This window comes from Schistocerca gregaria, chromosome X (genome assembly GCF_023897955.1).
Source record: "Schistocerca gregaria isolate iqSchGreg1 chromosome X, iqSchGreg1.2, whole genome shotgun sequence".
NCBI lineage: Eukaryota > Metazoa > Arthropoda > Insecta > Orthoptera > Acrididae > Schistocerca > Schistocerca gregaria.
Window position 1 is genome coordinate 469,705,252 of NC_064931.1, and position 26,499 is coordinate 469,731,750.

The 26,499-nt window shown below is 37.7% G+C and overlaps 1 protein-coding gene across 1 annotated transcript in view; it reads right to left on the reverse strand.

Annotated features, from left to right (window-relative positions):
• LOC126297916 (methionine aminopeptidase 1D, mitochondrial) overlaps positions 1 to 26,499 on the reverse strand; it is a 115,793-nt gene that overhangs the window by 82,636 nt on the left and 6,658 nt on the right. The window contains exons 2-3 of the mRNA XM_049989232.1: positions 5,085 to 5,298; positions 4,482 to 4,673 (exon numbers count right to left, since the gene is read on the reverse strand). Coding sequence (XP_049845189.1) covers positions 4,482 to 4,673; positions 5,085 to 5,298 — 406 coding nt within the window. The remainder of the gene's footprint in view (positions 1 to 4,481; positions 4,674 to 5,084; positions 5,299 to 26,499) is intronic.

Sequence of the window (26,499 nt, forward strand, 5' to 3'; positions counted from 1 at the left end):
ATCAGCTGTAAAAGCCTGCAATGTACGATTCCTCAAGTATATTTGGTACTCTGGAAACCTTTCTGCAGCAGTTCTCATTGTACAGCATTGGCACAAAGCCTCTTGACAGCCTTAGCTTTCTGGAGAAGATTATTCTGTCCTTCCCTGTTTAGTGCCAGATTATTTCAACTCTGAATTCCAATTCTCTTTAAGTCCTTTCTGACACCTTCCCTTCACCTTAGCTTTAATCTTCCACCTCTCCTGGTTCCTTTAGGCACTGCACTAACTATCTCCTTTACCACTTTGTCATTTGCTCTCAGTGCATCTAGCTGACAATGTACAGTTCATTATGCAGATTATATAATTCATAGTGAATCTTCTCCTCCAGGCACCATTATCTTCCAATAGCCCAAGAATTTGTCTCATAATCTTTCTTTCAAATATTCCCAGTTGCTTTTCATCAAATTTTGTTAATGTCCATGTTTCAGCACTTTATGATAGCTCCTGCCTTATTAAAACTTTATATGTCATAACTTAGTTTTCCTGAACAGAAACTTAGATTTCAGATGTTTTCTGAGGCCATTGTGGCATTTGTTGGTGGTCAATACTGATTTTTCTATTTCAGAGTTGATATTGTTCTTACAGTTTACTTCTGATGCAAGGTATGTGAAACAACACACGACATGAAACTTAGGTTGGGGTCTCATTTCGATAATTTTTCTTAGTTACAGGCATATACACTCACACTCAGAGAGAAAAAAAAGGACACCACCTTCAACAAATAGAGATAGGACATTCATATTCACAGGATATGGTATGTTCTGCAGAAACGGCTAGCATTTCAGTCAACTAGGTTCAGCATGTATCCTGTCATCTTGGATGCGCACCATGAGCCCTAATAACTTGTTCTATGCGTGATGGCATCCACACATACAAGGTGCAATGGCGTCCCATGTTATAGCCATTGATGCTACATTAAATTGATTCCAAAGTTCATCTGTGGTGGTTGGCATTCTGTCACAGTGCTGCACCTGTCATTTCACCACATACTACACATTTTCAATTGGCAAGGCAAAAGACTGACATGCTGTGACAGCAAGGATGCATGTGTTAATGCAGAAACATGTGGTTGTGCATTGTCTTGCTAAAAAATGGTGTCTGGGGTGTTGTGCAGAAAGGGTATGACTACAGATCACACAATGTGACTTACTTAGGTGTCACAGGATGTGACTCACATAGGCAACACTGCTCACAGCACCCTCGACACACACCAACTGTGATTTGTGGTTGTGCCCAATAGCATCCCACACCATAAGGCATAAAGTTGGTGTTGAACGTAGCCACTATGATGCCACTCCACCGTCTGCAGCAAATCAAAATGCGGCCATCATTTTCAGACAAACAGAACCTGGATTAATCCAAAAACACTATATGATGCCATTCCTGTCCCCAGTGACATTGTTCCATACACCACTGCCATCGAGCATGTTCTATGCATTCATCAAAGGTAGGCAGAGAAATGAAGATGCCCATGCAACCCATGCCATAATAAACGGCGACAGACTGTCATCCCTGATAGTGTACAATGTGTCACACTGTTCCACTGTTGTGACAGAGCCTTAAAGGATGCAGATCTGTCCTTCAGTGCCAGTCGGATGAGGTGTCGATCTTCTCGGGGGGTGGTCTGGGTGATGTGACCTGACCAATGTTGTCATGTTGGATGGCCCTTCTGTGAACCATTCTGCACACACCCATTGTGCTGCCATAGCACTTGGCCCCACACGAGCAGCAATTTCCTGGAAGGATGCATCAAATTCTCTCATGTGAATAATGTGCCCTCTTTCAAACTCACTGATTTGATGGTACAGTTTGCTTATATGTCTGTGAGGCATCCTGCATGTCTGCTCAAGTCACATTGGTCCATTACCTTCAGTTCATAGCAACAACAAGAGCTGAAGGTACATTTTACCAGTAGTTTGTGTTGCACCATGATATCAATGTTGACTCTGAAACCGTGGACTGACAAGGTTCAAATGCGATCATTTCTACAGGACATACTAATACACAAGTCCTGTGAATATGAACATCCTATCTCTAGTCATTTAAGGTGTTCTGTTTTTTTTCTGAACATGAGAGTACTTAGTTTTCTCTACATTTATCTGTAGGTTCTACTTCTAGGATTTCTTTCAAAACTCTTAAAGGCTTCTTTCATTGCTCTCAATGTTACTGCAATTATATCATCTGCATATATTTGTACAGTTTGTATAGGACAGTCCCCCTTGCGTTGATTCCCAGATTTCTTATAAGCTTTTTGAAGGCTGTATTAAGTGGAAGCAGGATAATGCATCACTCTGTCTTACTCCATTTGGTGATAGCACTTGATAAAATATTCTGTATTTTAATTTGACTCCAAGCATTTTCAATAATAGCTTTCTTCCACTGCTATATACTGCTCCATTCTGTCAATAGTGCTGTAGGCTGATGTGAAGTCTATAAAGAGGTGACATGTATCAATCCCAAATTGTTTTCACATGTCCATTCCAGTCATAGTTGCTGATGTCATAGTATTAACATTGGTGCATGCATGGGTTGTCAGCTGCCATGACCCATTGTTAGGAGTGTTTGGTGCACTGTGTGTTGGGACACATTTGTACTCCACCTAGCATTAAAGTCTAATGTTAATTCTGACACAATTTGCTGCCTGTCCTGTTCTAGTAGTCTGTACAGTCTATGACATCTGGTATCTGTAGTGAGGGGTGAGAGCCCAACCCCTCAACGTCTTGACATGATTTCATCTTGTTAAAGACACTCACCATAGCTCTCCTCAAATCTCCAACAAGTCGTGCAGTTTCTGAAATGCTCACACCAAGCCTCTGGACTATCACAATCTGCCCTAGTTCATAATCAGGTAGATTGTGCACCTTTCCCATTCTACACACGGACAGCATGCTCACTGATACTAAATGCACCATGCGTGTGTCTGACTAGCAGTCATTCCACGCCAGGTGATGCTGCTATTGGCTGGACAGATTTATATTGATAGTAGGTCAATGGTCATAATTTTCTGGCTGATCAATGTAGATCTCTGCGGTTAAAAGTTTTACTGCCCACTACCATATTTCTTGAAGATACAAAGTGTACAAGTCTGATCCGATTGTCATTTTAGCATTAATTTTCCAAAAATTATCTTACAGCCTCCTCTTGAACATTCAGTGTATGTCATCTAACTCATCATAAAAAGCATCCTTCTCTATCTTCACTCTTCTCTTCAGTTGGGGCATGAGCACATTCTGAATCTGCATGATCTGTATGATTTTGCCTGGAAGTCCATATTAAGATGTTTTTTCTTCTTATTTACTATAAAACCAGTACCAAATGTGACTTTTTTGGTAGCTATAAAAATGGCATGTGCTCCTCCTCTGTCACTCCCTCACCTAATCATCTCACCTCTTGAAGAGGTGTAAATCGAGTTGGTAATTATCCAGTTAATCAAGTAATTTCTTTAAAGCCCCAGTTTAATAGGGAGTTATAACATTCCATGATCCCAATATCAGGTCCTTTAGACACTTGCCATTTCATCGTAAACAGGTCCGCTGGCTATTCCTTCATTAAAGTTTTGAACATTTGATTTTTACAGGTAGTATCATCAGTCCAATGCCAACCCCAATGATTCTGGTGTGCTGGTGCTTTCTGTTAGGGTTGGGTCCCTTCATTGGTGGATCCCCATTTCAAAGCATCGGGAACTCACTTTTTCACCCTTGCATAACTTAGTTGGGTATATCGAGTGTATCTGTTGCCCAGGGGCCATGGCGTAGATATGCATACATTGGACTCAATAGGGATACATGGTATTTCCTGTGTTCTGTAAGTACATTTCCACCTGCACGAAATGCACGTACCTTTGGCCCCCCAGAGATCTGTATATTACACCAAAATAATACATCATTTTTACAACATAAAATTTTCTTCATTTCGCAGGTACTTGTCTACTAACAGATCAGGAGAACAGATGAAATGCATTTGGTTTTAAAATATGTGTTGGTTCATTACAACTGTTGTGGTACACACAACAACTAACTGATAATTAACTATTTTAATGTTGATGTCCATTTTACTTTTAATAAAAAATAGGCCATTAATGATGGCACATTTCAGTTTCGCACAGACTGGGGACAAATCAGTTGCATCCTGAATAGGGGGCCATTAATGACTGACACAGAGTAGCAATGGAACACATAAATATGGATGACTGTGCTAGGACTTCAGTCACTCCCTTCCAGGCAGTAGGCACAATGTTTCACTGTTGTACATAGTAATTCAATGAAAAAACTAGCAACCTAATGCAGTAATTGTAATCTTTTGCTGTAAAATTATAAAGTAATGCAGTTAATAAGTGTGAGAGAATCTTCAAATTTATTTTATACTATGTCTAAAGCATTTTCATGTTTTATTTCCTATTACAAGTAATATAACCACAAAAAATAAAATATATACATCATTACCGTCACATCTACATTAATAATATCTCCGTCTCTCAGAGGCCGTAGATCAGGAATACCATGGCAGATAACATTGTTCACAGATGTACAGATGGACTTTGGAAAACCATGGTATCGTAATGGTGATGGATATGCTCTGTTTTCTATTATCATCTGATGTAGCTTTCCATCAATGAAGTCAGTAGTTACTCCTACCTAGACCAAAAATTATATTTATGGCAGTCAGTAAACAATAACAATTTGAAGCAAGGCAACTTTTTGTACGCAATTATTTTGTGCTTTCTCTGAATTTTTTAAAGTGACATGTGAAACCTGCTGCCTTTCTTTTGTAAGATGAAGCACACAGGTTTAGGTATGTAAATAACCACAAAAACAGTATGAAACCTTAATCCTTCAACCATAATTCCAAAAAATGCCCTAAAAAGAAATAGGTACTGTCCCAGTCTTTTAAAAAAGTTATGTGTAATCACATGTAGCTTACACAAAAATTGTAACAGCAGTATCATTCACTGCTTACTTGTAACAACAGCTAACACAGCAGTTATATAATTATTGGTACATCAGTGTTAAAACTGCACACCAAGGGAAAGTTCAGTTTGAAATTACCTTCAGTAAAGGTATAGCTGCATTTAAAACCTTTTTAGCCAGCTGACAGCTCAGCCTCATTTTGTCTATGGCAGCAGCAGATTTTGTTTCTGTGGCATAAACTACCTCTGGCACAGAAGATGCAAAATATTCTGGCTTTTCAATATCAGGAGGCACTGTTTTCTCTGCTGTAACTTCATATGGGCGAACAACATCATATTTTCCACTGATGGACCTTAAACATGGTGTAAAATTCTGGTTTTTATGTCTTGCAGTGAAATAAACTAAAACAATATAACATTTGAGATATGTCACATTATGACGGATATAATCATAAATATATGTATACAGTAAATTTACACCAACAAGGCTAGCAATACACAATAGATACAAACAACAGTCTTACACAAAATTTTGGTTCCATGGTATTATTTCACATTCAGAACACTTTATGGACACAACAGTTCTCAATGGGGGTGTTGTCCACAATGACAAACATAAGAAAGTCTCTTATGGGTTTGTCAAGTATTCTAGAGCTTGCATATATTCAAGTGATCTCAATTATTTCCATGCTGGTATCGGGAAGGATATCAACATTACATGTTGTGTTCATCTAAATCCATTGTCATACACTGAAGATGTTGAAGACAAGTTCAAAATTTATATATTCCGGTCATTTCCTATGTGGTTCTTTCTTCAGTTCTTGTTCCACTGGAGGAAGTAAATACTATCCTAAGGTGTGGCAGCTGTCATTAGAATAAATTAAATTTATGGCAGGCATCATCTGCCAATTTGTGATTCCTATATGCACAAGCCTCCTGAAATTAAACACCAAAGTGTGACAGAGCCAAAGTGTGACAGAGCCTTCCCTATCAAGTTTAATGTGTGATACAAATACGACCATCATAACTTAATGATTAGTTCCTACTGAAGGGCTATATCTAAATTATAAATGATACTGTATTACAAATACACAAGTGACAAGGGTGATTATACCGCCCATCAAAAGAAAAATTTTGAGCACACTTTTATTGCATTGTTGTTCTTTTTTGTCTGTTTTGCATTTTTAATACATTTTGCAGTATATTTTGTGGTTATTGGGTTTGCCTGTACACGGATTTTGTGATAGTTGCTACTTAGCTCTGACTTGTTTACATACTGAAATAAATGCTCCTGATGAATTGTGGGGATTCACACATATATTTATACATTCTTTTTGCTACGAGTAGCTGCACATGTGTCTTTTTTCTTGTAACTCAAGTGAAGAAGTAGCATCACTGCATGACATTTATCTCATGTTTCGAATTTCTTTTACGTGTGACTTCTGTCTAACATTTTTGTTTACACATGTCTGACATAACATTTTTGTTTTGCATATTTAAGTTTTCATTTCTTTGCTTTAGATATTTACTTGACCATGAGTGCAAACTATGGGAGTTGTCATAGGAAAGTAAATAGTAGGATGCACTGAGAGAGCTTGAGGCAATGCAATGGGGGAAACTCCGAGGTCACTGAGGCACACTCTTGGAACTGAAAAATATGCAACAGGAATGGACTGAGAAAGGAACAGGAAAAGAAGGTCTGTGTTCTTCAAGCACATTTGGATCAGCCTAGGAGAGAGCTAATGGGGATGAAGGAAGGTAGCGCTGAGGGAGGATGGTTGTAAACTGGCAGTTGGTAGGAAGTCTAGCGGGAGGAGGATGTGATATTACAATTTTATTGCATCCACTAGCAACAGATTCCAACTGCCAAAGTTGATAGGAGAAGAGCCTCATGATGGTGTAGGGGTGGAGAATGTGCATCAGAATCTGTCCATAAATAGGAAAGACACGTAAAGCACAAATGTTAGGAAGAAGAGGGTGCTGTTGTTAGGTAGCAGTCACAGCAGAGGTGTAGAACCTCAATTACAGGAGAATTGAGGGGAGGGGTAGCAGCTCACCACCATTTTCAGAGTGAGCTGGATTAGGTGGTTTGTAATGGTTGTAAGAATTGTGGAAGAATTTTTCAATGGATGAAGTAATGACACTGGGTGGGGCATGGATCTGCTTGGAGGGGGACAGGGCATACAACATATGTGGTGACCTGAGTGCACAAATGGTTTAATTCATACTTAACTGGAAAAATGCAGAAAGTCGAAATAAGTGGTTTCATGTAATGTTAATACAACAGCTGATTCCTCAAACTGGGGGGCTATCAAGCACGGGGTCCCACAGGGTTCGGTCTTAGGTCCTTTACTGTTCTTGATATACATCAATGACTTACCATTGCATATTGATGAAGATGCAAAGTTAGTTCTTTTTGCTGATGATACAAGTATAGTAATAACATCCAAAAACCAAGAACTAAGTGATGTAATTGTAAATGATGTTTTTCACAAAATTATTAAGTGGTTCTCAGCAAACGGACTCTCTTTAAATTTTGATAAAACACAGTATATACAGTTCCGTACAGTAAATGGCACAACTCCAGTAATAAATATAGACTTTGAACAGAAGTCTGTAGCTAAGGTAGAATTTTCAAAATTTTTAGGTGTGTCCATTGATAAGAGGTTAAACTGGAAGCAACACATTGATGGTCTGCTGAAACGTCTGAGTTTGGCTATGTATGCTATTAGGGTTATTGCAAATTTTGGTCATAAGAATCTCAGTAAATTAGCTTACTATGCCTACTTTCATTCACTGCTATTGTATGGTATCATATTCTGGGGTAATTCATCGTTGAGTAGAAAAGTATTCATTGCTCAAAAACGTGTAATCAGAATAATTGCTGGAGCCCACCCACGGCCATCTTGCAGACATCTATTTAAGGATCTAGGGATCCTCACAGTAACCTCACAGTATATATATTCACTTATGAAATTTGTTGTTAAGAATCCAGCCCAGTTCAAAAGTAATAGCAGTGTGCATAGCTATAACACCAGGAGAAAGGATGATCTTCACTATGCAGGGTTAAATCTGACTTTGGCACAGAAGGGGGTACATTATGCTGCCACAAAAGTCTTTGGTCACCTACCAAACAGCATCAAAAGCCTGACAGATAGTCAACCAATATTTAAAAATAAATTAAAAGAATTTCTAGATGACAACTCCTTCTACTCATTGGCTGAATTTTTAGATATAAATTAAGGGAGGGAAAAAAACTAACTTAAGCATTAGTGTCATGCAATATTTTGTGTAATGTAATATCTTGTACAGACATCTTTCATTAACCTGACACATTCCACATCATTACGAAGTGTCGTATTCATGATCTATGGAACAACTATTAATCTAATCTAATCTAATCTCTAATCTAGTAAGACAGCTTCCCTAAATGGTGGCACCAATGTGAGTAGGGTTGGGCTGTTCCAGCTGCATGATCAGCCTTGTCTTGGCACTGCTATTCAGTGAGTCACTGTGGAACTGGAGATGGCACTGAAGATTGCTGCTGAGGCACACACTGCGCTGGTACTGGTGGGATCGGGAAGGATGTGAGGCTACACTAGGCACGGTATGCACCTCAACAGTATTGAGAAAGGAGGTTGATGGAGTTAACTAGAGTATAGCAGCTGGGTGTACAGCCACACACAGTCAATACCTGTTGTCATAGGTAGAAGGACTAGGCCTTTTTTTTAGGACAAACCATTACAACAGGCACCCCTCCCTTGTAAATATCTCAACCAGTTTAGAGATATCTCCATTGTGTGCCCAGAAGATAGATTGTTCCACATCAGAGTGCACAGACACCATGGAAATTTGCTCAGAATTATCTATTGTTCATCAAAATGGGCACTCCATTAAAAAATACAGCACACTAGATTGAAGATGAATTACAGCCTTGGAACAGTATAGTGGTATGCACTGCATCTTACACGAAAGTGACAAAAATCATGGGATAATGATATGCACATATATAGATAGTGGTAGTATCCCATACACAAGATATAAAAAGACAGTTTATTGGCAGAACTGTCATTTGTACTCAGGTGATTCATTTGAAAAGATTTCCAATGTGATTAATGCCGCAGAACAGGACTTAACAGAATTAGCAGACTTTGAGCAGTGGTGTTGGGTGATTGGTTTATGGAAAACAGTTGGTGAGCCCATGTATCAAGTAACTGTAATTAAACGGACAGTGTTCCGAGTGCTGCAGCATGGGCTGCATCATGCAGGATGCTGAAACATCATGTTCATTAATCAGCGGGCTCGTGGAGTATCTGAAAAAAAATTATAGTTCCACTTTCTGCCACTAGGTGAAAAAATGGCACTTAAGCAGTCATAAAGTGATGTGTGTGCAAGCAAAGGGGAGGAGCAACCAAACACATGATAACGGTGGTTCTGGTATGTTTATAAGGATATGGCCACAAGTTACAACATGTGTTCAATATGGTCTGCTGACTCAGCAAAATGCAACATCCGTAACATGGCATGGCCAACAGTGGCTTGTGGTATATCCAGTGTAATCAGAACGATATGGCATTGTATGCTAACCTTCATCTATCTCCAGGCATGTCAAAAAATGAAGGCCAAGGTCACAATGTTATAGCTCATTTTGGGACTTTATTTGGCATACATTCTGTTTCTTGTAGGGATACTAGTGTATAATTTGTTGCAGAATCTTTTGAAACATTGACCAGGGGAGAGACAATTCCTGTATTACAGCTCGAGCACTGGCTGCAGACTGTGAGGCACTGAGACATGTGCTGGACAGTTGGCTATAGCTATAACAACTTCATCACCAGCTGTCATGGGAACAGTCCACCTCCCTCTTCCTGCTGCACCACCTAATTCACCTTCCTTCAAATTTATTAATCATATTCTTTAGTCCATTTACTGGCATGGGGACTCTTTGCAGCTGTTTCTGTCAGTGATATTCCTGCAATGCAGTGCTGCTATTGTTGCTATTCTGACACAGGAACTTTACCAGCAGTGCATGGTATTTCTTCTCAATAGCTGTTGCATTTCCTATGGACAACTTCAACCTTTTTAACCCTTTACACTAACAATCTCTCCACAATAGAAATGAAGACATGTCGCCAAGTGACAAACAGTATACTGACATCATAACAGCTAATATTTCACTGCTTACAGCAGCAAATTTTCACCTGATGACAGAAAATGGAATTATCATATTTTCAGCATACCCAGGGTTCACACTGAATAATGAACACACCTCCTATGTTTCAATGCCCTATGATGTAGACAGCCTGCACTGCAGCCTTCTGACCACTGTCAGTTTAATTATAACTAACTGGTATATATAGTATGAAAGGAGCCTTTGGAACTTTGGTTCTACCAAGAAGAAAGTCTATAACTGTCCTTTTTCTACATGGGAACCAAATGCAGCATTTCCTTTGGCATGGTACACATGTCATTATGACATCCATTATGCATTATCACAGCACCTCACCAGAAATGTTGTCAGAAATACCCCATGATCATTTTTGCTTCATAAACAAAACAAGACATTTTTCCAACTTAAAGAAGGAAATTCCCTCTGTCCCCTTCCTTTCCTCAGACAGCAAAGGATTACCAGTGGTTGTGTTACTCTCACTAATTGTGTGGAAAAGACGTTGGGCATGATAACTTATCCGAATTTTAGAATCCTGAGAGCTGCTTGCTTACTTTCAATGTGAGTTGATAACTTGCCTCTGCAGGAGGCAGCTATATAACATGCTTCCCTATTTCAGCATTATATAATAAGAATTTTTGTCAACCCTGAGGAGGCCTACCTAGAGACATAATGCCCTCAGAGGAAGTAATGCTCATCACATCCAGAGCATCAAGTACACTGCATGTGCTATGTGACTGTCATAAACAGGAAGACCTCAGTGTCTCTTGCCAATCTCAACGGGGTCTGAGTTTGGAGAAAGCAAGTTTGGTACACCAATGAACACCATGCTGCAACAGTGTATGTTACAGGCATCTTAACTTGTGGGGTGGATAGCTATTCAGACAAACAGCCATTGAGCAACTCTGAGGCACTTCCTGCACATCACATCAGTTTTGTTAGCCTTTTTTAGTTATCTGGAGCTTATCCTGAGTCAACTTTGAATTCTCTAACTGCTCATGGGATTGCAATAGCTTCTGATAGCGTAAATAAAAATATTCCATAGAGTATGAGTGTACTGTTGGGGAGTAATAACACTCACTCAGTGAAGGAAACTTTAGATAGTCCACTGAGAGCTTTGGTATAGAAATGGATTTTAAACTATAAGAGCACACATGTGTTTCCAAGAATGTCGTCTTGACTGTTAAAAGAATATAAGTATCATTTGAGAAGTTGTTTTCTCCTCCTACACACAGAAAGGCATCTTTGGAAAGATGGCATCTAGTGAAAGCGTCCTTTAGTGCGAGAAAAACATTAAAAATAAGGAAGTCAGTGTTTCGTGTGGACTGTGGTGTGGAAAATCGTTTCACACGGAATGTGTGGGGCTCACCAACAGTAAAGATCGCATTCTAAAGTGCTCAGAAGGTCGCTTAAAATACGTTTGTGACAACTGTGAAGTGAGGTTAGCTGATGAAATCTCAGAAGACATTAATACAATGAAACATGAACAAATCTCATACTCTAAGCAGCAATACAGTGTTGATCTAGTTGCATCAGCGAATAATCTTATGCAAATTGTGAAAAAACTTACCAGTGACAACAAACAAATAAAAGAAAAACTAGACACTGTGATTGCCACAAACTCTAAGTTAGAAACGTTGGTACCAAAAAGTGAAGAAGCATCTCAGTCATTGAGAAACACAGCAATACATTATGCAGAGGATGTAGAAAACAACATGCCATGTATTACAGCCGGAAATAAAGAGGTAAACATTGCTAATCTGAAGCAAAGTTCAAACACTGGCCTGGAGTGTGTCAGAGAAGCAGCACCTACTGCCATCACCAATCACAACAGCAGCAAAAAGCCTGCAAATTCATCATGTGGTACCTTTTCAATGAGAAATAATGTTGAAGACCCAAACACTGCTAGAGTGGCATCTACTTCAAATGTAAACTATGAGTGTGTCAGTGAAACTGAACCCCACATTAAAAGCAAACCAAATACAGACGTAAACAATCTGATGGATGAAAACTCTTTGGAAGGCATCAATACAGACTTGCAAGAAGTGAAAAACAAGAGAAGAGGCAGAAGAAATTCGACTGTAGTGAAACAAGGAAATGAACTGGCCAAAACCACTGAAGACACAGGAAAAGAAAACAAAACATCTTACAAGACTGTGCTACAAATTGGAAAATCTTGTGAACAATGTTTGAGGCCCACTATACAAACGTTTGTGAATGCCAGTACTAAAAACAGAAATAAAGCCATAATAGGTATTGGCGATGGAAAAGGAATGCTGTATGGTTACAAAAAAGCCTGGTTTCACCTAAGCAAACTAAGAGGTGCCACCACAGCTGAAACTGTAACTAACTTCTTACAGAACAGTTTCCCAAACCACAACAATTTTACAGTTAAAAAACTGGAAACAAAGGGAATAAATAGTTGCTTCAAAATTGGTGTTGATTTCAACCTAAAAGATGAAGTAATGGACAACAGTATATGGCCGAAGAACATTGTGATAAAACATTTTTTATTCCGGAGGATGCCCAGTGCACCATTGTGATAAACTCCCAAGACCAAGAACATTCCAGTGAAAAAGGAAATGCTGTCATTGAAGAAAATGCTGTCGTAGTTATAGTGAGTGTAAATGTGCAGTACCTCAGAACAAATCTTGATACATTATCACTGTTTGTTGATGAAGTGAGACCTGATGTATTATGTATATGTGAACACTGGCTAGCCCAACCACAAACAGAATACTACAGAAACATTGAATATTTAGAAATGGTGAATGCATGGTGTAGAGAAACTACTATCCATGATGGTGTGGCTATGTATGTAAATAATAAACTCAATGCCAATAAAACTGACTTAAGTAAATTTTGTGTAGATCTAGACCTAGAATTAGCTGATTTGGGACTGTCAGATGCCAACTTAATTGTTGTTTCTACCATTCCCCAGATGGAAAGTTTGAAAATTTCCTTAACCAGTTGGAAAGCTGTCTGTGTCACCTAGTGCACTTAGGGACAAAAATTGCTTTATGTAGAGACTTCAACATTCATATTGGAGAAGGTAATGATAAAGAAAGAGCTTTCATGAACTTAGTAAGCAGCTAAGGGCTATTCTTAGGAAACTCTCTACCAGCAAGAGGAGCTACTTGTCTTGACACAATTGTTACAAACCTAAATAGTTGGGACTACAAAGTAAGTGTGGTGGATCCTATACTAGCAGATCACCATGCAGTAATCATGAAGTTATGGACAAACTCAGTAAGCACACAACAAATTCCCCACTGGCATTCAAATTATGTATTCAGAAATAGTTATTACAAAGAAAAGCTTAGATGATTTCAAAACTACAGTGTCTTCTATAGATTGGCACCAAATAATTGATGAATTGCCACAAAATTCTGCATTCAAACACATGTTCCAGACCCTTAAAGTGAAATTTGATTAACATTTCCCATTAAAACCCAAGAGATATTCAAATGCTAAAACAAAATGTAGACAAAAAAACTAACAAAGTAAAGAGGTGGTATACCCCTAGACTAGATAAAATAAAATGTATTGTCCAAATACTAAATGACAAGGTCAAAACTCCTAAAGATATAGATACTAAGGATAGACTGTACTCTAGTTATTTACATAGCAAAAGGATCTACAGAAGTGAAGTAGAAAAAGCAAAGAAGGAAAGCAATGCCAGATTTATTGAAGAAGCTCACAATCCTTGTAAAGCAGCGTGAGACCTGGTCAATGAGCACAGGAAAAAACCCACCTCTAGCTCTAATTCTTGCAGTCCAGATGCGTTTAATGACAATTTTATAAAAATAGTGGAAAACACTGTAGATGAAATTCCTGACTTTGGAATAGATCCTGCAGCTGCTGTGAAATTTTAGAATAAATGCAGCATGGTCATGTGGAAGAGAGTGTATCCAAAAGAAATAATAAAAATTGTAAAAAGCTACAAATCTTCAGGGAGCCCTGATATTTATGGCATCTCCTGTACGATGTTAAAAACTATAATCAATGAAATTGCACAGCCATTAGCAGTAGTAATAAATAAAAGCCTCCGTGCAGGCAAATTTCCAGACTTCCTGAAAGTAGAACGCACAGTGCCTGTTTACAAAAAAGGCAGTCCACATGAAGTGTCAAGCTACTGGCCCATTACTATAATACCAGAATTAGTGAAGGTGATGGAATAGATAATGAAAGAACAACTATTAAGTTACTTTGAAGGAAATAGTCTCTTTTATGATGCGCAACATGGCTTTTAGAAGGGCAGGTCAACAACAACAGCTGTACTTGACTTAGTTACAAACATACGTCAGGGTTTTGAAGACAAAGAGTCTATGGCACTAGTACTCTGTGACCTTAGTAAGGCATTTGACTGCATCCAACATAAGGCTCTGCTCAGAAAGCTAAAAACATATGGTATAGGGGGATTTGTCCTGCAAACTCTTGAATCCTATGTGAGAAACAGACGACAGATTGTCTCTGTGAAAGGAGCTGATTCAGGTGAGAAGAAGCTACAGCATGGTGTGCCGCAGGGATCGGTAATAGGGCCCCTGCTGTTCTCCATCTTCGTAAATGACATAGGTTCCAATGGACACACCTTGCAGTTTGTGGATGATACAACCTTGTTCTCAAAAAGAGAGAATGTCGAACAGGCAGTCCACCAAGCAGAAGTCTTGTTCAATGAAGCTAAGGCCTGGTTTATCATGAACAAAATGAAAATTAATGAAGAAAAAACTCAAGAGGATGATATGCAAACTCAGCAATACTGGAGCACTGGGACACACAGTCGATGTTAAACTTCTGGGCTTTCTCATTGATACCAAATTAACCTGGCAACAGCACACTAAACATGTATGTTCCAAACTTTCATGGGTCCTGTACCTTTTGAGGAAACTGAAAAGTATAGTACCAGAACAGTACCTTCTAACTGTGTACTATGCAATGTCCAACAGCCACATCAGTTATGGGCTGTTGTTGTGGGGCCATTCAGCAGGCTGCAAGACTGTGCTTATACTGCAAAAGAAAGCAATGAGGATCTTTACTTCAAGCAAAAAAACAGACCACTGCAAACCAATTTTCACCAGGTTAGGAGTTCTGACAGTTTACAGCCAGTATATATTGAACTGCCTCTTCCACATAAAGAGAAACCATGATATTTACAGAAAGAGAAATGAAGTACAGAAATACAGCACTTGCCACAAAGACAGTATCGACATGCCAAGGTGTCGATTAGCAAAGACAAAAAACAGCTTCCCAATGGTGTCCCTAAAATTGTTTAATGCTCTACCTGATCACATTCAGTCTTTACCATGGGAGCAGTTTAAAACTACTATTTTGTGTAAGCTAAAAGAGCAACCCTTCTACAATATTGAAGAATTCTTCTCTAGTAATGGCATAGTGTTTACCTGAGCTGCAGCTCAGTTCCATGACTCCAACAGCAACCATTATACTTAATTTCATTACATACTTGTATCTGTTTAATAGTTGAGATATTATTGAAATCTAAATTATAACTTAAATAGTCTTGCGGTATTAAATTACTATCATAGTAGAGTTGTATTCATGTATTTTGCAAATGCTGTATCTTGACACTGTCTGTCCAGCTGTGGCTGGTGAATGACATAGAATTGGTAATAAAGAATTGGTAATAAATTCAGTGAATCATTTGAGGAGTGGGACAGCAGTAGCAGTGATAGCTATGAACTATCAAGTTTCATAAATACATTCATGTTCAAGTATCAAATAGTATTGGGATACCACCACAACAGCACGATTATTGTATTGTGTGAAGTCCTAATGCAGATGAAACTGAAGAAATTAAGAATGAATGGGGAGAGTAGTTACGAACTTAAGAAAATGACTATGTTCATATGGACATTTCATTCATCAACATTGCACAGGCATTGCTGTTTTAAGCTACATGAAACCTTACATCTAAATCCAATGCACAATTTCAAATGTCGGCACTATGGGTACATAACCATCGCATGTGAGTAAAAGTCCACTTGTGGAAAGTGTGGACAGGCTGTGAATAGAATAGGAATGTTTTGACCAGAACCAAAAAAATGTATAAATTGTTTTGGTAATCACCTAATTTGCAATATGTTCAGCATTCATGAAAAAAAGACAATGTTATGAGAAGAATTCCATGTTATGAATCCAGGGAAATTCTGCACACTCAGAAACCCCAAATGATTTCTACATCTTACACTTCAATGGCCGAAGGCACGTGAGAAACAGCATTCCTCAACACAAACTCTATCATTAGAAATTTATACACACACCCACATATTTCTAAATCTTTGTGCAAAGATGGGCTTTAGCTGAAATCCACAGTAACCTCTGCTCCACCTACAAAGATGATGGGCAGTTTCATCAAAGCATGAGATTACAAACACACATAGCAAACAGGTTTCTCTTAACTACAAAGACATAATAACAAGAAACATTTTTTATACACAATAAAAGAAAAACTCAACAGAAAACCAAATAGCTGGGCCCAAAGTTATCACATCATGGTTCACTGGTCTTGTCTGGATCTGCAGGAGACCATTTTACAGATGACATGGACTTCAAGGTTTCTTGAGGAAACTAAAACTATCAACCTTAAAATATCCGAGTGTCCCTACCCCAAAAGATAGGTTAAGGAATAATAAAAACTCTCACTGGCAAGGTGGTTTGGCATACTTGTGAAGAAGTTGAAAACTAATGGCACTGTTCCAACTCTGCCCAAAGCACAACATTTTCAATTAGTGTGTTTACTTCTCTCTATTAATGACACATACAAACACAAAAACTTGAACACTGAACAGTGCTTGAATAAAAAATGTGTCATTCAAAACACCTCCTTTAACTCTGGGTGTGTAACCAACAGAGTTCTGTATCAACATAGCCTTTTTTATTAATTTCTTAGCCTGCTCTTACTACAAGAAGTTTTGTGGCAGTTCTTATCATTTCATCTCACTCCCAGTACTTTTAAAATACTTTCTTCAACTGGGTAACAGTGGCATTTCAGTAACTAGGGACTTACTGAGCAGCTTAGAATCTCTTTGTTTCAGAGCTGATAATGGCACGAGATTTAACATTTTCCTTCTCCATCTGCTCCATTGGATTTATGTTTGGCTAATATGGAAGTAATTGTAGGCAAAGAAAAACCTATACCTCCCCATTTTTTCTATAATTTCATCTTATTGGTAAGTGAAATGCAACCTGATTTTCTTCCACATCACAAATAATTGTATTTGGTCATATTTTCAGGCAAATTAATTCCATTTTCACTTCACAAAGAAGCAATGTTGGCTGTCTGATCATGTGATGGCAGTTTTTTTTTATCAACTTCAGTGTGGTTCACTTCTTGAATTTTTTATCACATTTAGGTGATCATTCTTAAGAAATGCACCAGAGATCTAACATATAGATGGCACTGGCTGACACTACTGTAACTGAGTATACCTTAAAACACATCATTCTGCTAAAATTTCTTTAACTTATAGCTAGCACACTCAATAACATAATTATTAGTGGTCCCACCTAAACAATCTATGAAAAACGCAGGTACAGCTGTTAAAATTATAAAACACACAAGATAAAAATAAACTTACAAGCAAACTATCTTGAAATTCATACAACACATGTTTCACTGTCAACAAAAATAGGCAGCAGATCATCAGCTGTTATAGAAAATTCTGCCTTCTTATCTTAACATAAAACACAGTCAATTAAAACGTGAAATGATGAAATCTTTATACCAACACACACTGGAGGGGGGGGGGTCATCATACCAGAACAAGAAACCCTACTTCAAAATGTACTCATAAGCACATGAGAAAGAATTCATCTTGCCTGGTTGGCTGGAAGGCGGCATGCCATACCTGAGTGGTTAGCTTCACCCAGTGAAAATTATTGTCCAGCCCTTCCAGATATTCTTATCTCCACTGACATATGTCACTCTTAATAAAAACAGGAGGGCCCTCTTGAGCCACAGGATTATCCATTTATGCTTCCTGGCTTGTTTCATCAACTGAATTTTCAAATATACTACAAGTCAGTAAAATTACACTTCCTTCCCTGACATTTGTAGGCATAGATGGGAGTTCCGGTTGGTCTTGAAGTGTTTAGATGCTGAATGAATGCACTACTATAGGTAGCAGGGCATTCAAGAATCTGTGCGGATGAGGAGCTTTATAGCATAGGTATGTCTTAAGATAAGTTACACCATTCCACAACTCCCCAACTCCAAGGATCAAAAGTTAATATTTTATAACCATCTCTGGACTCTCCTCCTTTCAATACAGGGTCCAATTTCCATGTTCATACACCTATTAATTCCCTACATAAAATCAACTGACTTCCAGGCTAAGAAATCAAATTTAATAACTCCTGTCCCTGTTGTGTCCCAAAATTAATCAAATTCTGACTTTGTTCCATATCTTTCTAGCACTCAGTGTCACTCCTAACAGCATGGATTGTTACAGCAACAAAACTCACAAAATCCACCTCATCACATATTTTAAGCAATCACAGACTCTTTTTATTATTTAAATAAAATAGTTCTATGTACTCACTTCAATATTAATTTTGTATATGACTGTGCAAGAACAAGGATGTTGGTAGATCTCCTAAGTTCATATGATCTGATGCAGACTGTGTTTTTTTCCAATTAGAGTGCAGGGGAACGGTATCACAGCCATAGACAATATTTTTATTCATTTTTCAATACTAGAGGGGCATTCTGTTAGTAAAAAGACTGAATGGCCTTTCAGACCACGATTCACAAATTTTAATACTTTCCTGTACTCAAACAAATGCCAAATATAATTACAAACTATGCAGGAAAGTTAATCCAATGGTAATAGAGAGTTTTTTAAAACTCATCAAGGAACAAGAGTGGCAGGATGTTTACAGTGAGGATAACATAGATGACAAATATAATGCTTTCCTTAACACATTTTTCATGCTCTTTGAGAGTTGCTTTCGATTAGAACATTCTAAACAGGGTACTAGCAGTAAAAGGCAGCCTGCATGGCTGATTAGCGGGATAAGAATATCATGTAGAACAAAGTGGGAATTATTTCAAAATGTTAGAAGTAGTCACAATCAAGTTACAGTTTTCCATTACAAACATTATTGTAAAGTGCTTAAAAATGTTATTGGGAAGGCAACGAGTATGTGGTGTGCAAACGGAATAGCTAATTCACAGGATAAAATTAAAACCATATGGTCAATTGTGAAGGAAGTGTCTGGTCAGCAGCACAAGGTCAACAATATAAAGTCAGTTTGTAGTAAAAATATTTCTGTTACTGACAAATCAGATATACGTACAGTATTTAACAATCATTTTCTGAGCACTGCTGGTGCATTAAATAAAAATTTAGTTTCTGCTGGGAACCATACAACTCTCTTGGAAAATGCCTTTCTGAGACTGATGTCTGAAAAACTCCTCTGTGATACAGACAAGGGGGGATTGAGTCAATATTTAAATCACTGAAGACTAAGGATTCTCATGGATATGGTGGAGTGCCTAGCAGAATATTAAAGTACTGTGCTGCACATGTTACCCAGGTACTTAACCATATTTGTAATTTTTCCATTAGGAATGGTCAGCTTCCAGAACGATTAAAGTAGTCAGTAGTAAGGCTGCTTTATAAAAAGGGAGAAAGGGATAATGTAGACGATTTTAGACCTATTTCTATGTCATCAGTGTTTGCTAAAGTTATTGAAATGGCTGTATATGTAAGGATAATTGATCATTTTATATCACATAATTTGCAATCAAATGTACAGTTTGTCTCTAGAAGTTGTTTAACGAATGAAAAAAGCTATATTCTCCATCTGTGAGGTCCTGGATGGGTTAAGGAAAAGGTTTCCAATGCTAGGCATATTTTTGATTTAACTAAGGTGTTTGTTTGTGTTGACCGCGAAATATTGCTTCAGAAGTTGGTCCATTATGGAATACAGGAAGTAGCTCACAAATAGTTCACCTTTTACTTTAACAACAGCCAGCAAAGGGTCATTATTCACAGTGTTGAGAATGGCTGTGATGTGAGGTCTGAGTTGAGTACGGTCAAATGTGGGGTGCTCCTGGTATTAGTGTTGGGGCCACTCCTAGTTCTTATTTATATAAATGATATGGCCTCATGTATTATGGGTAACTCTAAAATATTTCTGTTTGCTTATGAAACTAGCTTGGTAGTAAAAGGCTCTTGCGTGCAACATTAGCTCAGTTTCAAACAGTGCAGTTCATGACATACGTTTGTGGCTTGTAGAAAATATATTGACACTAAATCACAGTAAAACTCAGTTTTTACAGTTTCTAACACATACTTAAATAAAACCTGATGTTTTAATTTCACAGAATGGGCATATGATTAGTGAAACTGAACAGTTCAAATTTATAGGTGTTCAGCAGATATACAGTAAACTATTGTGGAAAGCCCACATTCAGGATCTTGTTTGAAGATTTAATGCTACCAATTTTACTGTTTGAATGGTATCTAAAGTAAGTGATCAGTCAACATGAAAATTAGTCAACTTTGCTTATTTCCATTTGCTTATGTCATGTGGTATTATATTTTGGGGTAACTCTTTCCATTCTAAAAGGTTATTTTTATCTCAGAAATGGGCGATTCAGGCAATAAGTGGTGTAAGTCCACAAACCTCTTGTTGACCTCTGTTAAAAAATCTTCGGAGTGACCCACGCACTTTCACATCAAAACTGAAGAGTTTCTTCATGGGTCACTCCTTCTATTTTGTTGAGGGGTTCCTTGAAAAGTTAAGCTGATTCTTATGTTATATTATTGACTATGTTTACTGAAACTTAAGTCTTGACTTTTTTGGGTTCATGAACATTTTATTTTTATCTGTAATTACTTTGATGTTGTAATTTCATGTACTGACATGTTCCATGACCTTCGAAGTTTGCTCCTCAGTTTAGTCCTATGGAGCTCGACATGTAAATAAATAAATAAATGTCAAAACTGGTATTAGATGTCAATTTTAAACTTTGTGTTAATGACTCATTTGAAATTTCATTTTGGAAACTCCTTTTAGTTTATTGAAAGTATTCCAAGAGATTTTCCCCTCCTGTTTATTAGTTTTACTGCCCATTAACTCATTCACTTCAACTGACATAAATACAAAAATTCACAAACTGGTTTTATGACTTCATTGTTAAATTATAGTATTTTTGTTTTCATGCATTGATTGTACATTATTTTAGTCCTATTATAACTGATTTTCAGGACCCTTTCAAAGTTCCTTTATTAAGTTATTCTATTTATACTTTATGTTTATCTGCAATATTAGCAAACAGTACTGTGTTATCAGCAAACAAGTGGCTGGAGTTGGCAGTAATGTGTGCATGAGGTGTGCTTTCCGTTGTGAATCAATGATGTGTCTGTGTCTCTTTGTCCAACAAAAGCTGTGGCCAAAAGCGTATGTGTGGGATCTTTTAATCATGCCTGTCTGCAACTTAGCATGTCATATTCACAGTAAGTAGCAATCCATATTTTTCTACATTGTCAATATTCCTACCTGGAGCTTCCATTGTTTAATTTTGCAGTTTCCTTACATATTAATTTATTTTCAGCTTTAAACATTTCTTTGGAAACACCATCATCCACAAGAATACCTCAAATGGTTCAATTCATCTCATTGTGTATTACTTCCAGAATGCCACCTGTTCACTATTATCTATACACCTCTTGAACTACATAAAAATTAACACCAATCTCAAAATACTTCTGCAATTTTTTATGTTGTTTGTTGCTGAGCATTTAGCACTTTAGATGATGAAATGTAATGCCTAAATAGCATTTTTTTTATAATCTTATGATTTTACATTGCTTCTATAAGCAGATTTTAACTGTTCCTTCTCACATCCTCTCAGACATGTCTGAATAGTTTTGTTCGGTAAAAAAAAAGGTTCAAATGTGTGTGAAATCTTATGGGACTTAACTGCTAAGGTCATCAATTCCTAAGCTTACACACTACTTAACCTAAATTATCGGAAGGGCAAACACACGCACCCATGCCCGAGGGAGGACTTGAACCCCCGCCAGGACTAGCCACACTGTCTACGACTGGGGTGCCTTAGACCACTCTTTTGTTCAGTAAAGTCTATCCTGATCTTAGTAGTGTGTCTGAAACTCTTCTGCCGCCCCCCCCCCCCCCCCCCCCAAACATTTTTTTAAAAAACTGTTGTCTTGTTCCATTTCAGATTTTGATTGCCTTTTATCAACAACACATTTTGCTGTTTGCATGAGTAAATTTGTTAAATAAGTTTCCTTTGACTTAGCTCTGCATAACCATAATTTTGTAAGCTGCTGAACTATTTGTTTAATTTAACTGGGCACTCTTCTTTCTTCTTACGCAAATTCTCGTAATCTGACTTCCTGCTTGATAAGTAAGTCTGTCGCTACCTTAGTATCTACTTTTACTCAATATCTTACAAATACATGATCACTTGCAATTTTAAAGTGTTTTGAGACCATCACACGGATAGTGGTGTTCTAGTGGGTAGAGCACTAGACTTCTACTTTCTGGAGGTACCAGGTGAAATGCCATGCGGGGGCAGAGATTTTTCTTCACCCCAGTCCTCCCAGGAGGGCCTCAGGTCCACTCAGCCTGTACCAAATTAAATACTGGAGATATTTTTCAGGACCAAAAGATAGTCAAGATGAGGGACTATTCACCCCTCTGCCACCTAGTGCTGTGGCAGGTACAAGAGCTGCACCTACCTGTTGCCGTGTCCATAGTTCAGTCACGGGCTGGCGCCACAGAGTTTACCTTCATCTTGCAACCATCACATGCAATACAATGTCTTTTATGTTTGACAAAAATATAGTAATTTTCTTTTTTTCCATTTGATTATTGTCAAATCCATTTTGCATTTGATCTCTTTTGGAAGAGTCTGTTATGGGCACACATGTTATTCTCAACAAACTCTCCAAATGACCTTTGCTATTTATGATATCATATCAAAAGGTTCTCAATTAAGAATGTCTCTTTAGTTGTTGTCCTACTTTCAGATTAAAATCCCCCACTGTAAACTTCTAGTGGAATATGCTGTAATTTATCAACCTCTTTGTAGAGGTCTTCTACTTCCTCATCAGGATGAGAGAAAGTTGGTGTACAGACTTGAATGGTTTCCATGGAATACCTCATTCATTTTTCAAACATATTATTCTTTCCAAGAGGGAGTGCGATGGTCCAAACACATGTCGCGCCATCCTAATTCAGATTTTTGTGATTTCCCTAAATCGCCTAAGGTGAATGCTGGGATGGTTCCTAAGAGAGGACACAGCCGCTTTCCTTCTCCATCCTTCCTTAATGTGAGCTTGTGTTTCATCTCTAATAATTTCCTTCTTTCCAAGATTCCCTTTCCCCCTCACTTCCATCCCATTTGAACTTTTTTAACATCTGCACCATTTCCTCTAATTACACTAGTCAACAGCCATTTTGCATCTGGGATGTGATACATCAACTAGTATATTTTCTGGTGTGTAGAATCCGAATATACCTTTCGAAATGTTCTAGCACATATCATTTTTGAGTTTTGAAAAGTTTTTTATTTTTCATATTCAGTATTTCACTTTTTTCTGTTCTTCTGTTTTGATGTTTAATTGTTTGTTTTTGATTTGCAGAGGAGAGCTAGAAGATCTACAAATCATCAGTAAGTGGTTGGTGTGAAAATCCAGTGGTGTGAAAATCCAGTGGTGTGAAAGAGATCCTCAGTGAGTGTTTCCTGTGAAAGATAGTGCAAACTTTTTGTGTTTAAAACTTACGCTAAGAAAAATGGCAAATAGTAAATCTCGTTGCTGTCTAAACCGCCTCAACAACTTTTGTTATGTGTGTGGGAAATTCACTCCAAAAGCTCAAAGAAAACCAATCATTGATTTGGCATATAAATTGTATTTTTATTGTCCTATTAGTGATCAAGATAAAAATTTGCCTGCATAACCTGTACTACAACCTTAACCGAGTGGTTGAAAGGAAAACGAGGAGCCATGCCATTCACTGTTCTGATGGTGTGATGTGATCCTAATGACCATTATTCATATTGTTACTTCTGTCTTACAAATATTTTGGGACATTAAAGCAAAACTAGACATAATGTAAAGTATCCAAATGTATCTTCAGTGCATTTGCCTGTGCCCCATGATGATGGGTTGTCTGTTTCTGTCTGTAACTTGACAGCCACGGAACCAGACAGCATGTCAAGCGAATCAGAAAGTATTGAACATATAGAAGAGTACTGCCATCAATATCATGACACTTTTCCTCAGCTCTTTAATCAAAAGGAATTGAATGGTTTGGTTTGTGACCTAAAACTTTCAAAACAGCAAGCTGAACTCTTGGGGTAAAGATTGCAACAATGGAACTTTCTAGCTTCAGGGACAAAAATTTCCTTTTTCAGATCAAGAAGTGCTTCCTTCACTCGTTATTTCGATATGCAGAATTCAATGTGTGTATGAAGAGATGTCAATGATATGATGATGCAGCTAGGTGTACAACATAATCCACAGGAGTGGCGACTATTTATTGACTCCAGTAAAACCAGCTTGAAAACAGTACTACTGCATAATGGCAATGCATTTCCATCAATACCTTTGGCTTACACAGCAGACGTGAAAGAAACTTATGAAACCATGGCTTCACTGCTATAGGCAATCAAACATAAGGATCAGCTTTGCTGTGATTTAAAAGTTGTTGCACTCCTTACAGGTTTACAGGCTGGATTCATGAAATGCTGCTGCTTTTTGTGCCTTTGGGACAGTTGTGACACCATGAACCACTATACATTCAAGGAATGGCCTATAAGGAAGTCATATGTTCCTGGAAACGTAAATGTGAACAATACCCCATTGGCTGAGCCCGATAAAGTAAATTTGCCTCTGCTTCATATCAAGTTGGGCCTTATCAAGAACTCTGTAAAAGCTCTGGATAAAAAAGGTGAGGCCTTCAATCACTTAAAAGAAAGTTTTCCCAAATTAAGTGAGGCAAAGCTGAAAGAGGGTGTATTTGTTGGACCACAAATAAGAAAACTGCTGAAAGATCCAACCTTTGATACCAAACTCACAGGTATCCAATTAGCTGCTCGGTCTTCTTTTAATACAATTGTGAAGAACTTTTTCAGTAACAGAAAAGACAAAAACTATGCTACCATTGTGAATGATCTGTTGGACAACTATAAGAACATGGGGTGTAGAATGTCGCTTAAAGTTCACTTTTTACGTTCTCACCTGGATTTCTCCCCCGAAAATTTGGAAGCCATAAGCAATGAGCATGGTGAACAGTTTCACTGAGATATTCTTACCATATAACACCATTACCAAGGCCACTGGATCCCTTTGATGATGGGTGACTGCCGCTGTGGTCTTGTTAGGAAGAGCGATGAAACAGCAAACAAAAGAAGAGATCCATTGTCACATTTTTCAAAAACCAAAGACAATTAAAGGTGGATATATCTCCTGAACTAATTTTGACCTTTTATTGGCATCATGCCCATAAGTACATACAAAATAGTATTGATTTCAAACATTCTGAATGTATATTTTTGTGTGACTTAATTGTGTCAATTTTCACTACTACCATTTTTATTCTGCTGTGTATCTAGGAAATGTGATGTCATAGAGAAAAATTGGTTTTACCACACTATTCAGCACTCCAAAATTAGGTAAATCCACCCATTTATTAACCAGATGCAAAAAAAAAGTTTAAATTTGTTAACTAGTGTTATCTTTGAATTCGTAAGTTCTACAATTGTTTTGCCCTTAAATAAAGTACAATTTATTTAACTTATGATATGAATATAGGTTGTGGAGTTGGAATCTGCATTCTAAAGTCCAGAAGAACATAACCCAAATATAAATTACTTTAAATGTTACCATTTTTTGAAACATTGGAATTATAAAAATTTACCCTTGTACTGTAGCCAATTAAAAGCAGGCACAGTTTTTCTTCAAGAATCTCAACAATAAATTATTCCCAGGCTCGTGTGAGCAAAGCAACAATCGAGTAATAGAGAGAGACAGAGAGAGAGAGAGAGAGAGAGAGAGAGAGAGAGAGAGAGAGAGAGAGAGAGAATGACAACCCCTCCAGTCAAGAATGCTATCCTGGTGCCTGGTGACAAATACAAACCAGTTTGCTGATAGGAGTGAAGAAGAAAATTAGAAGTATATGGTAGAGAATATACATGTAGTAACATTCCAATTTTTGGGATAACCCATCAAGGAGAGCTACAGTTTTCTGGGCCCAAATATTATGTCATACAAATTATTTGTGGTCTGAAATGAAGAATCAACAGTTAACAGACTGTGTGTACTAATGACTGCTTCTCAGTATATTTACTCCTTAAAGAAATATGTCGTAAGCAGTATGCATCTCTCTTAAT